Source organism: Arachis hypogaea, chromosome 1 (assembly GCF_003086295.3).
Source record: "Arachis hypogaea cultivar Tifrunner chromosome 1, arahy.Tifrunner.gnm2.J5K5, whole genome shotgun sequence".
Lineage (NCBI taxonomy): Eukaryota > Viridiplantae > Streptophyta > Magnoliopsida > Fabales > Fabaceae > Arachis > Arachis hypogaea.
Genome location: NC_092036.1, coordinates 99827643 through 99842771, shown reverse-complemented (window position 1 = coordinate 99842771; position 15129 = coordinate 99827643). Strand labels below are relative to the sequence as shown.

General features: G+C 35.5%; 2 protein-coding genes and 2 long non-coding RNA genes across 8 annotated transcripts; 2 read left to right on the top strand and 2 right to left on the bottom strand.

Annotated features, from left to right (window-relative positions):
- Window positions 1-540: 540 nt before the first annotated feature.
- LOC112702776 (N6-mAMP deaminase) lies at window positions 541-5236 on the bottom strand. Of its 3 annotated transcripts, none has more exons than XR_003154270.3 (10): window positions 4920-5236; window positions 4764-4834; window positions 4149-4207; window positions 3811-4050; window positions 3537-3732; window positions 3318-3430; window positions 2811-3085; window positions 2383-2706; window positions 1994-2103; window positions 541-774 (listed from the first exon to the last, which is right to left on the bottom strand). XR_003154270.3 is itself a non-coding variant. In XM_029287785.2 (8 exons), exons 4-7 carry the CDS (start codon window positions 4030-4032, stop codon window positions 3081-3083), a joined length of 417 nt encoding a protein of 138 aa, XP_029143618.1. In that variant the 5' UTR covers window positions 4033-4050; window positions 4149-4207; window positions 4764-4834; window positions 4920-5188; the 3' UTR covers window positions 2617-2706; window positions 3043-3080. The 3 variants fall into 3 exon arrangements, 1 of the variants encoding a protein (XP_029143618.1); XR_003154266.3 differs by having other exon boundaries at window positions 3508-3732; window positions 4920-5188; XM_029287785.2 differs by lacking the exons at window positions 541-774; window positions 1994-2103 and having other exon boundaries at window positions 2617-2706; window positions 3043-3085; window positions 3656-3732; window positions 4920-5188.
- A 2824-nt stretch (window positions 5237-8060) lies between these two features.
- Window positions 8061-8633, top strand: LOC112702757 (uncharacterized; the record flags this gene model as incomplete). Its single annotated transcript, XM_025753928.2, is given in 1 exon segment — window positions 8061-8633. A coding segment is annotated over 1 exon segment (361 nt), but the record flags the coding sequence as incomplete, so codon positions are not given.
- Window positions 8634-9151: 518 nt separating this feature from the next.
- On the bottom strand, window positions 9152-11251 carry LOC140176297 (uncharacterized). Its single transcript, XR_011867160.1, has 3 exons — window positions 11048-11251; window positions 10727-10880; window positions 9152-10201 (listed from the first exon to the last, which is right to left on the bottom strand). It is a non-coding gene; the product is annotated as an uncharacterized lncRNA (long non-coding RNA).
- Window positions 11252-11518: 267 nt separating this feature from the next.
- Window positions 11519-14289, top strand: LOC112702764 (uncharacterized). 3 transcript variants are annotated; one of them, XR_003154265.3, is made up of 4 exons: window positions 11519-12014; window positions 13103-13299; window positions 13592-13711; window positions 13847-14289. It is a non-coding gene; the product is annotated as an uncharacterized lncRNA (long non-coding RNA). The 3 variants fall into 3 exon arrangements; XR_003154263.3 differs by having other exon boundaries at window positions 11543-12287; window positions 13601-13711; XR_003154262.3 differs by having other exon boundaries at window positions 11574-12287.
- Window positions 14290-15129: the final 840 nt, after the last annotated feature.

Genomic DNA, 15129 nt, shown 5'->3' with positions numbered 1-15129 from the left:
CAATGCTAATGGAATCATGTGAATTCAATTCTATCTTCTCTAATAAATGCTATAATCATTAGTTACTAAAGAAGTAAAAAATGTTTGTTTTAATGTAGTGGCCTTTTTTAGTTAACTATAAAATTTTTTATTTACAAAATAGGGGAAAGAAAATCTATATAATTTCAAGTTATTATAGTTACAGACCTATAGAAATAGTCAAGAGCATGGTTCAATGATTAAAAACTGCCAACAAACCATAACATAAAACTGCAACAGTAGTGTATACGAGTTAATAGAAATCACAGTACAAAATAAAAATGGAAAACTACATCATCATGCATGTATAGCAGAAGAAAAAGAAAATTAAAGCAGATAATTTACCAACTATTATTAGTATTATTGCCTGCATATTCACAAAATACTGCATGTAATACATGACTTTAACCGTTTGCATTATCTATGTGCCCTTGAGTTTTCAATATTTATATATGGTATGAAACTCATTTTTAAAGAAAACTCAGAAACAAAATATACAGAAGTTAGTTATGGAAGGAAAAGGAAGATCAAAATTATTTAAATACATATAAACTTAGTTAAATTTTAAAGAGTGCCATCTAAGAATTAAACTGAACAAATTAAAGAAGAGAAAAAAAGATCCAATTTAAACAAAAAAAGGGTAAAAAAATAGCGATTAAGGCAGATGAATCATTCATACCGCTTTGGCAGGTGCAACTTCAGCCGGAGCACGTTGCAGCAGATTTCACACCTTGAGCTTTGTCGGAGAAGTTGTTCCTTAAAAAAAGAAATCAAGTTTTCAAATTACTTAGCAAAACCAAAAAGCAAATCAAAATTGTAGTAACAAAAAAATCTATAAAAGTCAAAGCTACTAAATTACATAAGATGTCAACAGACAACAATGACTGCTTATTTTAAGTGTGATGCTGTTTTACTCCAGCATTTTATGAAACAACTCCTGAACTTAAGATATGCATACACCTTTGAACAAACATTTTATGTTTAGGAAAGAAAAAAACTATAGCCTCTAAGAAAAACCATTGTTGCTATAAATAGCTTTTACTAAATTTCTTTAAATTATAGAAAAAACAGCCAACTTCAAGAGGGGTAGCATTTTCAAGAGAAGCAACTCTAACTTCAAGAGCAGTAGCATCTCCAACTTTCTGCTATTGCTGTTGGACTCCTAACAGTCCAAGAAACTGCTCCATGGTTTGTTGTTTTAAACCATCTCATCAAAGTATCACATGATTAAGTTTCAGATAAAAAACAAAATGCTCCATATTCATTAAAATTTTTACAAAAATCCCATAAACCTTCAAGATAAGATAATCAAATACTTTAACATTGTAATTTGCATTAGTATATACCCAAACAAAAAGAACAAAGAATTTATTTTGCATTACTTGATGATCTTCATTGCTTCAAAATTATCTCTTGTAGAATTTCCAAAAGCAGATCTTTTTACTGAAATCAATTCTAGCTGATAAATTAAGAACTCAAAACATCTTCGAGAAAATTTATATTGGCATATGTGATGTTAGTATGAGAGGATTGACATACCAAATGAAAGAATCCCTAACAATGAGATGGTGGGTGCAAATTCAGAACACATAAATATATTTAGTGTTGGATCAATTAATTAAAATGAAATGGATATAACACACAAAGTTTATTCTTTTTTCTCTATATGTTATAGATAAGGGTGTGAGTACAGGCATCAAACCCAAATAAATATTATTGAAGTTCCTCATGAACTCTATGATGATGAGGATGAAAGTACCGGTAAAATTGGAAAGGTCTATATAACATTAAATATATTATTGAATTGGATAAAAATGTTATCAATCATGTCAAATGAGGCATAAAATGTAGAAATTTAATGTCAATTTCATTATATAGAATCAATATCCACCATCCTAGGCAGCAATCTTTCATTCCTCTAATATCAACATAAATGCAAATGGCAACAAAAGGAAATTTTAAAGGATAGTATTACCTGGAGGACATTGTTGGCATAATCAAAGACTCCATCAGAGACCACAACAAAGAATTATAGAGACTAAAAATTTTACTTGCAATTGTAGGTCAATCACCACCTCAGATGTTCTTTAAGAAATGACATAAGATACGAAAACAGAAAAAAAAAATCAGCAATATAGTTAATAGAAGACAAACACGGTTAGCTATCCAACAACAAAAAGGAAACGGATTATTATAGATTAACAAAAATGTACATGCAATCATTTGAAAGCAAAAAAATATATATTTTAATGCAGATTAACCAAAATTTTAGAACTTGAAGCTGTCGTTCACCGAAGAATGGATTATAAAGGATTCTTCTCTGGTTATAATAAAATCAAACAACAAAATAAAGAGAGAACTAACCATCCTTCATTCGCAGCATCCACTGGCAAAGGAACGGCTGCGACGGCGTTCTGCGGTAGATGCAGTTCTATGGATCCAACAGCGTCGGTAACCTCCATCACCGCCGTCGCCGCCTCATTCCTCTTCTTTTCTCTGTCGATCTAGCATCCTTCTCTGTGACCGTCGTTGTCATCGCCACCCACCACTTCTTCCGTCGTGCTTTATTTCTTTACCGACCTTTTCTTCTTCTCTTCTCTGCGACATTGAAAGAGGAAGTCTGGTGCCAACTACTCCCCCTATCAGAACTGGCAACCCTCTCTCTCTCATATTCTCTTCTTGAAAGTCCTGAAACAAAATCATTTTCAATTGAATTTGAATCAAATCCCGCCCAGTTACTTCTTTGGATTGAGAACAGCAAAGTGCCCAACATTAAAAACATAGTAACATACACTTGTCAATCATACACAGCTCCACGTGGCAAACACAGAACACTCCACTTGTCGAGCAAATACCACAACTATATTCTTATTATATATTAATAGATATTTGGCCTATGTTTTGCCAATATTTTCAGTCTTTGTTATTAATTCATTAAATTTCATAGAATGGAGGGGAATCACGACGGATCTAAATGCTAGTTAATCTCCAAGTGAGCCTTTCACGCTATTCAAAGCTGCTTGCCTGTGTTGCAGCAATGGACGTGAGCAAGCAAATAAATTTCAACCTGAAAAATGTAAAGGAAGCAATAAATTATATGTAGCCCAGCTCTTTATATAAGTATTGACAATATTATGCAAAAATGGTTCGAATTTACAAACTATCAAATGTTCAAATGTGATGGATTAGATGAATATGCCATATTGCCATGCACTGTAATTTTAATTGATTGATTATCATAACACTTTTCACTTTCTTATTTTATCACAAATGTGACTAGTGAACTTGCAAAGTCTAACCGGAAATGTTAGTAGACTTCAACTTTCTCCGGTGTTCCTCCTCAAAGAAACAAGCATGTCCGATTATGGGGAACAAAATCGAGCATGTCTTGTATCTCCTTTGAATTAGGAACCTAAAAGCACGAAACAAGCAAAACAGACCAGTCAGGTAATCACCACAGGTAACAGGTACAATAAAAGATTGGCGCACCTCTCCACAATGAAGGGTTACAAAAAGACCTTGTTCTCTGGCGAATTTCAATGCTGGCAAGTATCTTTTCCAAAAAAGATAACGGGAGACTTTGATCTAAAGCATCATTACGAATTACTATGCTAGAGTCCTTGATAGATTGACATACCATTTGCCAACCTTTGGATTCCCAGATAGGTCAATTCCAACCACCCCCAAATGCCTCATTTCCAGTGCCAGTTTGACCTGAAACACAGAAATGGAGTGTTGAAGGTATTAAGTAGCAAGCATCAAACTTAAGGATGCTGAAATTACTCATCTTACAGTTTCCATAGTTGCTTCTGTTGTCTCCCTACGATCAGCACTCAAGAGAAGCCTAACAAAGATTTTCTTCCTACTATTTCCATCACATTTATCATTTGTAGCTGCGTGCAGAGATTCTAAAAGATTTCTAGGATCCTCAGTATAAGGAATCAAAGCCACATCAACCGAGCTGACAGATCTTATCCCTTCCAATACAGCTTCAACATAAGAACGTTTGCTCATTCCTTGGGAATCGTTTTTCTGTAAGGAATTAAGCCGAAAAATTCACTGTCGAATCAATAGAAAAAACCAAAAAGAAAAAAAAGAGTCCGCATCAAGTACCAAGCTCTTCTAGTTACCTTTGGGTGGTTCTCAATTCGAGATAGACAACCTTTTCTGATGCGAAATCTTCAACAACCTGCATTCAGAAATTGCTTCTATAAATGCAAAGGCTGAAGGCATCGGATTTAGAAACACAGAAATTTAGATAGTAAGTAACCATACTTCATTCGCAATTCTTGTAACAGTCATGTGATCATCTGTATTTACAAAACCATAACCACCACCATTATAAGCCTTAAACACTATAATAGTAAAACAAGGGAAAGTCTAGAGGGCCAGCAATTCTATAGAATTTTGGCCAGCATGTAACCAGCAGAAAAATGTGAGCCATTGGATGAAATCTCATACCAATCTCACACCATCAAATCATCATTGATGGTTAGTTGATGGCTAACAATCACAAAAGTTGCTGGCCCCCTAGCATTGCTCTAGTAACAATTACTAACACTAAAAGTGACAATCAAACAGTCCCTCATATCACAAACACTAGCAGAGCGCGTAATTTTTACAATCAAACAGCTGTTAAGGGTCAAAATCAGTCCCAAAATGAACATGAAGCTGAACAACAGTGAAGCGGCACACTGAAAATAAAACAAGAAAATAGGAAAGGGAAAAAGGGAAAAGGAGCATACTTTTAAGGATAACATGCTCCACTTGGGAAAAATCTATTAGACCCTTGTCCCACAAAGCTCTAGCGAGTTCTCTGTGCAACAAAAAAAAGGGATAAGAGGAAAGAGAATGAGATGAAGAAACAAAACAAGAGAGAGAGGAAAGGAGAAAAGGAGTACAGGAGAGTGGAGCCTCTGATGGATCCATTGAGGTGAGCATGGAGTTCCACCTTTGGCATTGACATCCACCACTCCATCTTTTCTTCTTCCTCAACACTGAAACTGAAACTGCAAGTGCTTCGTTGGGTGTTGGGTAAGAGTAAGAGTACACTCTGGTTGGTTCAGAAGAGACTGGCCAATGGCCATTCACTGAACTCATCCAAGGGCGTGTATCAGACAAAAAAAAAAAACAGCACTCAAACATGTTGAGGATTTAGGGTTCATGCCACGATCATTGTGATAAGATCCCAATCAATGTTATACTTGCTGTTAATTTTGAATATTCAACTATTATTTCCTATCTTTGAAATACTTAGTGTTGATATTTGTATTTGTACGTTCAAAAACTTAAAAAAAAAAGATAAAAAATAAGTTTTAGTCAATTTTAAATTTATAATTCTTTTAAGAATAAACTATTAATTTTATCTACAAAATTGAAAATACCGTCATATCTATTTATAGAAAACAGAAATTACCATTTGTATTCATAAAAATAAATTTTTGTAGATAAATTATCTAAACCCTCGAAAATTAAATAAAATTCCCTATACCATTCTCTCCACTACTACAACCATCATCTCCCTCTTCTCTATCTCAACGTTCTCAGCGACTCCAATCCTAACATTGATCACATCGCCACTCAATATCACCGCCTTACCCTCCTCTTCAACTGCCACCTTAACCTCTTCGCCACACACTCTCTCATCGGCGTCGGTAGCAACTCAACAACACCAGCACCATCATCACCAGCATAACCATCTATCGCAAAGAAATCCTAGATCTAAGGATGCCGCTCATGGCGGTCGATACCAGTAGGTTGCTCGTCAGGACCTCGAGAACAATGCCGAGGATGACTCCGCCGCCGCCAAGAAGTCCAAATCGGAGAAGTTCCCTCTCAACAGCTGCGAATTCGCCACGGCCGTCGCCGTATTCTTCCTTTTCACCACTGGCCTTTTCTGCATCTACCTCACCGCCTCCGAATTTGGCCGCATCAAGCTCCCACGCACTCTTTCCGATCTTCTCCTCCTCAAGTAAATAAAGATCCCTCTTTTCATTATTATGTTATCATCTTTATAGATTTATCTAAATCAAATTAGTATTAGATGAACGTAACATTAGTGATTTAGACAGTGGGAGAAAGCATCTTTTTTTTTGTGGGAAAAAAAAAAGAAAATTTTCGAATTTGTTGTATTGTTTTCAGAGTAAGGGTGTGTTTGAATTTTTATGTAGTTTATTGTGCTTGTTTTTTTGTATACAAAGAGAATCTTGCAGCATATGACGAAGAAGTGAAATAAGAGAGAGAGAGAAAATATTGAGAGAGAAAGAGAGAGAGAGATGATGGTAACAGTGGTGAAAGAAGGATAGTTTAAGAATTTTATTTAATTTTTTAGGGGTTGAATAATTTTGTCTGTAGAAATCTATCTTTTATGGCTATGGATTCTTTGCTCCTACATTTTTGTTGGTTTATCATTAACCATCATAAAAATAATTATAAAATGTACCCCATTTTTTTTTTGAAAAATTTATTAAATAGATTTTGATCCCTTTAACTTTTGTTATTTACACTTTTTTCCTTTATCTTTTAGTTTCAGATTCAAAGAAGAAGAGAGGTCTGCTAGGGTTTATAGATTCAATTTCAATCAACGCCATTTTCTCATCTTCTTCCTCTGTTGTATCTCTGGTTCGCCTATTCTTGCCGCCACAACACGCATCAGACGCCGCCGCTCCCTGCGTCCGCCGCCACTCCTCACAGACTCGGAGGAACGAACTATCAGTATCATCACCCTGTTAAATTTCGCAGAGAAAAAACGAGAACCAGAGCGACCCTTGATGACACTGAAATAGGACAACTTTCCTCAACCCCACTTCTTGTTGAGGACGACAAACCCAGCAAGGTATACTTTTTCCTCTGCCTTCTTTTCAGTTCGGTTTGATTCTTTTAGAATAGTCAAGATGATGAATTTTGAATCCTTAGGGTAGCTTTTCAGGCAATGATTTTTGCCCTGCTTCGAGTTTCCTTGGTGTTTTGATTTGAATTTGATATGCTTTATTTATTTATTTTCATGTCTGCTTAGGAAGTAGAGGAAAGTGTAAAAGTGCTAAAAGATGCAGCTAAGACGAGAAAGGTAGCAGCAGAGAAGGTTCTGTCTGCACTTTCTATCATTGAGAAAGCGAAAATTGATCCTTCTGGCTTTCTTGAAACCCTGGGAGGCAATGAATCCCCTGGGAGGACATGAATGCTAATTTTCACCGCTGAGGTGAACATATTTGTATTACTTTTTTGTTTGCTCGTTCTTTGGCTAGTAGTTTGATCATGGCCTTGACATTTGTTTTCAGTCTATGGAGTATGTAGTGATAAAATTATGATTCTTCCTCAGCTTAATTTGCTCTGTGCTGCATTATTATGATTATTGTTATTGCTTTGCTCTCACAAATATATTAATGTTTTTGACGGCTCTGATATGTCAATTCAAGTGATTCTAGGGTTATTATAGTGTCACAATCATTCACACTAGATTGCAGCATAGCCATCACGACTTCATACACAGTTATGAATTATGATGGGAGCAAGTAAGCTAAATCTTGGAGACAAACCCAGAGCAATGAAGCTAGTAGACTATTCCGTTCAAAAACTATATCTTGCGCAGCTTTGGATGGCTATTGAAAAATTCGACAAAATCAATCTCTGGAAAGGGTTGCAGAGCTTCAAAGTCCCCTGTGAATTCAACCTTCATAAAAAGATGCTTCACCTCACTTGCCAATTTCAGCATTTTACATATTGCATCACAGCTCCACTGGACTCCTCGCATCGACAGGAACTCCAGAACATTGAGGTTTCCGAAATCTATCATGTATACCCTCCCTGGAAACAATTAACATGAGTTGAAAGAAATATAAGAACAAGAAAACACAGCAGGTAAGAAAAAACTATATGTACAAGAATCACTTAATATGGAAAATTACCCGAACTGTTGGAAATTGAAAGCTTCTTCAAATGCCCGGTTTCAGGGACCCTGATCCAACTACAGCCTTGTACCTCAAGGGATTCAATTTTCGGAGAGATAAGAGAAAGTGAACAGTTTCCCAGACCATAAAAATCGTCCTCATGAAGCTGTTTGAGATTGAGTCATACAAGGCATGGGCAGCTGCAGAACTTGAGCAACAGAAAGAGGTTGAAGAGGCTGAGGTTTCCATGCAGGAAGCTCAGGACTACCTTGATTCTATCACGGAAAGTGCCATGGACGAGTTCCGGCGCTTCGAAGAGGAGCTTGAGAGCATGTCAAAGGCTGAAATGGAGAGCCTAGTTAACACTGCTGAGGGTGCAAGAAAGATGGGAAATTTGATGGAGAAAGCTGCCTCCATTGCTTCCAAGAAGTATATTGAGGCTGCACTCAATTCAGCCACTGCTTCCATGAAATCTGCTTGGAAGGGAATCTCTTCTGGCAAGGTCCATCCTTCTTAAAACATGACAATAACAAAATAACCCTCCTATTGAAATGTATTTAGTTAAAATCTGTAATAAGATACTTCTGTTTTAGCCTTTTGTTTTGTTATCTTCTGTTCTTATATTGCTGCTATAGAAATTGGATCAGAATTGATGTACCAAATTTGATAGGCTGAGAATTCATGATTCAGCCACCAGTGAGAATGCAAACAGATTTAATGTTCATGACACATTGAAAATCCAATACTTTCATGGATGAATCTGATATAACAGTTAGTAGTTAGGTTTATGAAGCTTAATCTCCAAGATTTGTCAGTAATGTATTTATCCCTCGATTCTTCTTAAGAGATATCTTATTACTTCTTTGGTTTAATTGAATTTAGTGTCATCGAAGGGCATATGCATATCAAAAGAAATAACCATCCAATTAAAAATAACAAACATAATTATCTGCATATCTATTAAATTAAACATATAATACATTTATTATTCACAAAGTTTAGTATTTTCATTGTCTATTTATAATTTTTTTATAAAAAAAATTCATGAAGCGGCACCTCTGATCTGAGGAGACAAGAAAGCGTGCGTATTTTTTGGTACATTGTATAAACTGAGATAATAGATTAATAATGAATTCCAACAGATATGTATTGTTGTGGATTTAGTATAGATTCAACAAGACGTAACTTGTCAAAATGGGTATGAATCCACTTGTCGAATGTAAGAGTAGAGTCACACAAAAGTTGCATACTCTTCAATTGCTACACATACACCAGCCTTCATATATAAATTGTAACAACTCTTTCGACTTGGAATTGTCTTCTTATTCAGAGTATTTGGTCTTATATCATCTCTTGCTAGTACATTAATTTAATATAAAGTTTTAATTCTCTGCTGATTTACCAGAATATACAACATAAAAAATATATACTGCACTTCCGTTTGGACTATGAATTTTCTTCGGCTACTTCATATCATATCAAATTCATACCTACAAAAAAAAATAACGACTCTCAACTATCAATTTTACGAGGTTTAACTCTATATATATAGTAAGATATTTAATTTTCTTAGCAGCAAAGTGTATCTGATCGTTCTCTATAACTAATTAGTCACCCTTAGCTTGCATTGGCTTCTTCAATTTCTTCCACTCAATGTTTTCATTTCTGTATTATCTGCTTCTTCTTGCAATTCCTCTAATGGCAGTAGTGATATTTCATCACTTAAAGAAACAACAACACAAAAGAACCACTCTACCACCAGGTCCTAAACCACTTCCCATAATCGGAAACCTCCACCAACTCGACAGCTCCAACCTCAATCTCCAACTATGGAACCTCTCAAAGATCTACGGCTCCATATTCTCCCTTCAAATAGGGTTCAAACCAGCCATAGTTATCTCCTCACCGAAACTCGCAAAGGAGGTTCTCAAAGACCATGATCTTGACGTTTCAAGCAGACCTCCGTCGCTCGGAACCACTAGACTCTCTTACAACGGTTTCAATTTGATTTTCTCTCCATGCAGCGAGTACTGGAGAGAAATCAGGAAGATCTGCGTCGTTCATTTCTTCAGCTCCAAGCGAATCTCTGGATTCTACCACATCAGAAAATCTGAAGTGGAAAGAATGTTAGGCAAGATATCAGAGCACGTGAGTTCTTCGAAAACCACGAATCTGAGTGAGATATTGATGTCCGTGTCGAGTTCTATAGCGTGCAGGATTGCGTTCGGAAGAAGATACGAAGTTTATATGGCAAGAAACCATTCATAGAAGATGAAGATATTGAAAAGCTTGTTTATCTGAAAGCAGTGATCAAATAAACATTAAGATATTATGCACCTGCACCATTGGTACCAAGAGAATTCAACAAAAATAGCAGAATAGCAGGGTATGAAATTGAAGCCAAGACGATAGTATACGTAAATGTGTTTGCCATCCATAGAGACCCTGAAACTTGGAAGGATCCAGAAGGGTTTAGTTTGATTACATTTTAAAATGAATTGATTTCTCAAACCAAACCAAAATTCCAAACCAATTTGAGTATAAATAGTTTATTGAGTTCATCCACCATGCCTAAGCTAATGCTATCTTAGATTTTGTCCCCCCTTAGAAATTCCAATTAACTCAGCTTACTAATCAAGTCTCATTCAACAAAGATTAATCACTTACAGGTTACAGCAGTAATAGCAGTAAAGTATAATAATGTTTTAGCAACAAGGACCATTCAACAGCATTATAATAAAACGTTAAATGAATAATATAAAACAATGGTGAGGTCAATTTTACATTGTCACGCATAACGGTTCTCTTTCTCCAATAATTACCTGTTTATGCAGCTAGAAAAGCAAGCATCCAAAAGACACCCTTCACTGCCATTGGCCACAACACATACACAGAAGTTGATGGCACTTCACGTGCCTCCACAACTTTCTTTTCTTTTCTGTTCATAAAAGTTTGAGTTGATCTACATCTACTACACTAGATTAGATAGTGCTGCTCAATTTAGTATTTACCATAGAGGTAGTGACCAGATACATATACAAATAAAATTATTTTCAGTGAAAATACTGATTAGATTTCTAAGTTTTCATTGCAAGCATAATTAAATTTCTTGACTATTGAGAAAAAAATAATGATTAACTAACCTCCAAGTGTGGCGGCGGCGTCTTGCGCGGCGGCGGCGTCTTGCGAGGCGGCGGCAGCGAACGAGAGAGACTGCGGAGGGAGAGGAAGAGAGAATGGCTACACCGCTACGGTAATTGAAAGAGGAAAACAAAACCCTAGCAGACCAAATGTCTCACTCTCACCACTACTTTGAATCTGAAATTAAAGAAAAAAGAACAATGTGTAAAAAAGAGTAATTAGAGGGTCAATATCTAATTACTGATTTTTTTTAAAAACAAAAAAAAAAGAGGTTCTTTTTGTAATTATTTTAGTGTTGACTAATGATATTTTCAAATAAAAGTGAGATTAAGGAATCCATAACTAAAACGAATTTTTTATTCCCATTTTTATGTAGGAATATCATTAACCCACTTAAAAATATTTATAAATTGAACCTCATCTTTTTATTTTTAAAAATATTTATAATTAGATATTGACCCCTCAATTTATTTGTATTAGGCATTTTTCTTTTTCCTTTTGATTCTAAATTCAAAGAAGGGAGAAAAAAATCTAGCAACCTTCTTTCAATCACCGTCGTCGTTCTCTCTCCCTCTCCCTCTCCCTCCTAGGCTACTCGTTCTCCTTGCACCGTGCTTGCTCTACTAGGGCTTTTGTCCCTCTTTCACTCACTGTTGCTTGTTCTATGTTCCTCTCCATCGACGGTCTTGCTCTTTCGCCGCCGCAACACGGTTCCGCCGCCGCCGCCGCATCACTCGGGTCCACCAATTCATTGGTTTTTGTCGCCTCTCTGTCCCTCTTCTTCACCAGCGACTGATCTTTGTCCTTCTTCCTCCACCTCTGCCTTTGCGACCACCTCTGTCCTTCTTCTTCACCAGCGACTGATCTTTGTGTGAAGATTTCAGATCTCACTTGACTTGGAAAACTTTTTCTGAAAAAAAAAAAAAGACTTGTCCCTTTGATTTAACCAAACCAACTCAATTTGAATAAGTACAATTTTCCCTTCCCTTCGTTTTTGTTGAATCAGAACTTTGCATCAAATATAACAAAACCATATCATATGTATAATTTTTTCTTAAGAATTTTTCTTTGCCAATGCTGCATAATTTGGCACCCCCAGAAAGTATATTCTTGCTGATGATGCGTCAACTGGAACAATTGGCAAGTGTCTATCTAGCATCAATGTTGAGAAAGTTGAAAACTAACTGGTGGACTGTCAGGGAGTTCCTCTTCACTCCTGGAGCTCTTCAGTATCTCAGTGGAGTTATCCTCTTTGAGAAAACCATGTCTTGTTAGCTTAATATGTGTTAAAATAGTTTGATTCATTGTGATTCTATGAGCATTGCATCAATGACTTTTAACATTCATTATCTACAAGTTGAAATAATTGTTTTTTTATAGATGTGTTCTATATTTTCAAAACTTGGTTAAGTGATTTTCTTTTGTGGGTTGTTCTCCGTTTCATCTAATTGTGCTGTCTTACTTGAGCATGCATTGCTATCTGATTGTTTTGTGTCAAGTTTCAGTTACTTGGTAAGTAATTTTTGGTGGGGTTGTTCTGCATTGAATCTACTTTTTCTGTGCTACTTGATCATGCACTGTAAATATATATGCAGATCAATTAAACCAAAAATGACCAACAATTCTTCCATAAAAGCAAAAATACAATAAACATAAAATCAACAGGTCAAAGCTGAATTGCACTCTCAATCTTATGAACAATAGATTTTTTTGCTAATTTGTCGCTGTAACACATTTTTGTCTTGTCCCACACTTTTGTATGAGAGCATGTAAATATATATATAAAAAAAAGCATTCAAGATTTTCTAAATCTATTAGTTAGGGAGAATTATTAGTAAGAGTATTAGGGGGATTAATAATTTTTCTATAGAATTTCCTATGGCTAATTGCTACTACTGTTGAGGACTTAAAATTGCATAATTGTATATCTCATTTAGGAGATCTTTTTATCAACATTATCAAACAATATGATATCATATTTAGTGGCTTATAAAATTTGCTATTCTGCATCCATGTTTTAAAATGATTTTGTTGTAATTTTTCTTTGATGTTGTTAGACTGGCTAAGCTAGCTGTTGATAAGGTCATGACTGCACCATGCGAGACATCGGTTTTATATCCAAAGCATGGTGGAAATCTGCACTGTCTCACAGCAATAACACCTTGTGCTGTGCTAGACATTCTTTCACCTCCTTATAGAGAAGATGAAGGAAGGAAGTGTACTTACTATCATGATTATCCATATTCAACATTCTGTAAGTAACTTTTCGAATTATCACTTATATTCCATGCACCATAAGATATAGCATTGGTACTCGGTAGTAGGAATGATCTTAGAAGTTCTATAAACTCAATTTGCTCCCTTTCTTGAGTTTTGAAGCCTCTGATTGAGGATTTATTAGTTTAGTTTGATTTTTAGTTTTTCCCCCTTAGAAAGTTATTATCCTTTTCAAACTTGCAAATCACTTATAAATAGATTTTTAGTTTTTTTCCCCCTTTAAAACTGCTCTATCTCGTAACATTTCTTATGAATACCAACTCAAATAGATTTTCCAGGGGCATCAAGAAATAGATAACTGCTATGGTCGAGGATCTACTTTCTTTCTGGATTCAACCATTAAAATCTGCATTAGGCAGCTTCTGTAGCAGTTGCAACTTGGTGAGCATGTAAGTACTTCTGTGAAATTTTGCATTGCAGTATTACTATTTTGTGTCAATCTTTTCTCAAGCTAATTTTGTCCCTTTCGGTTCTGTTTTTGAAGCTAAAAAGGAATAATACATCATTGTGTATTTATCAAGCAGGTTATGATCATTTTCCTTTGTGTGAGGCCCAAGCAAACACTTTTTGGAGAGTCCCTCTACATCACAATTAGTGTATTAACCTGAACAAATGAATGATTGGATGGTTAAATTCTTTTCTGGTTTACCTGGAGTTCTTCACTCATAGTCCTTCAACTTTGAGGTGTGATTGCAATCCGAGTTCTCTAGCCAAAAAGTTCGTAAGCAACGCCGTCTATTGTATCATTGATTTCACCATTTAGTATATGCGTTTATGTTCTTGATTTCACCATTTAGTTTATGCGTTTATGTTCTTGTACAAGAGTTTATGTTCTTGATTTCACCATTTAGTTTATGCGTTTATGTTCTTGTACAAGAGTTCTGCATGTATGCTTAGTAGTGCTTGTAAGTTTTGAGACTTGTTTGTAGCTTTGATTTGGAAATAGTGAAAACTTTTACCTTGCGTAGGTTTTTTTTTTCTCTCTCATATTGGGAGGTTTTTTCCCACGTTAAAATTTGATGTTCTGTTGTCTAATGCTCATAACAACTACACTCACAAAATGACAAGCACTTAATTTATGATGGGGCCATAAGTTATGATGGGACCAGAATGAGACAACAGTAGTTTGATACTATAGTTTGAGCAACTTGAAAATATTATTACTTTTTATAAAACACTTGAGCTACTTTTGTCTTATAAAGCAGAAGGACGACATCAAAATTTTGATTTTTAGTAATAATGAATGAATATACAATGAATCCCAAATTGTGGTGGGAGGGGAAATTATGCAGCAAAAATATACATTGCTGTCCAGATTGAGGTAGAAATTAATATAGGCAAACTACTAAAGCCAAAAATAATAAATACATAGCTACATTTACCATTTAATAACTATCATCTCAACCTAGTGGGATGGACAAGATTTTTACTTCTATTATCATCTTCACTTCGATTAGTGATCTCTCCACCTATTCGCTTTCTATCTTTGCTAGAGTCCTTTTGCTCATGATGATAATTTCGATGGGATCGCAATGATTCCCCTCCAGTCCTCCGTTCCTACAAGAAAGAATGATAAAATAGTGATAAATGAGAATCAGATTATAGTAATGCTGAATCATCTTGCTTTTGCTCTCCAGTTATGTATAATGAAGAGTTCAAGAAAGGAAAAGAACATACATCACGGAATAGGATCTTGTCGGCCTCAAGCATGTGGATTATGTGTCCAATTTTATGTCTCTTTGTGGCATCTGGATCAACACATTTAAGAGCAACCAACAGAGCAAAGCTTAAGGGCCTTTGAAAATGG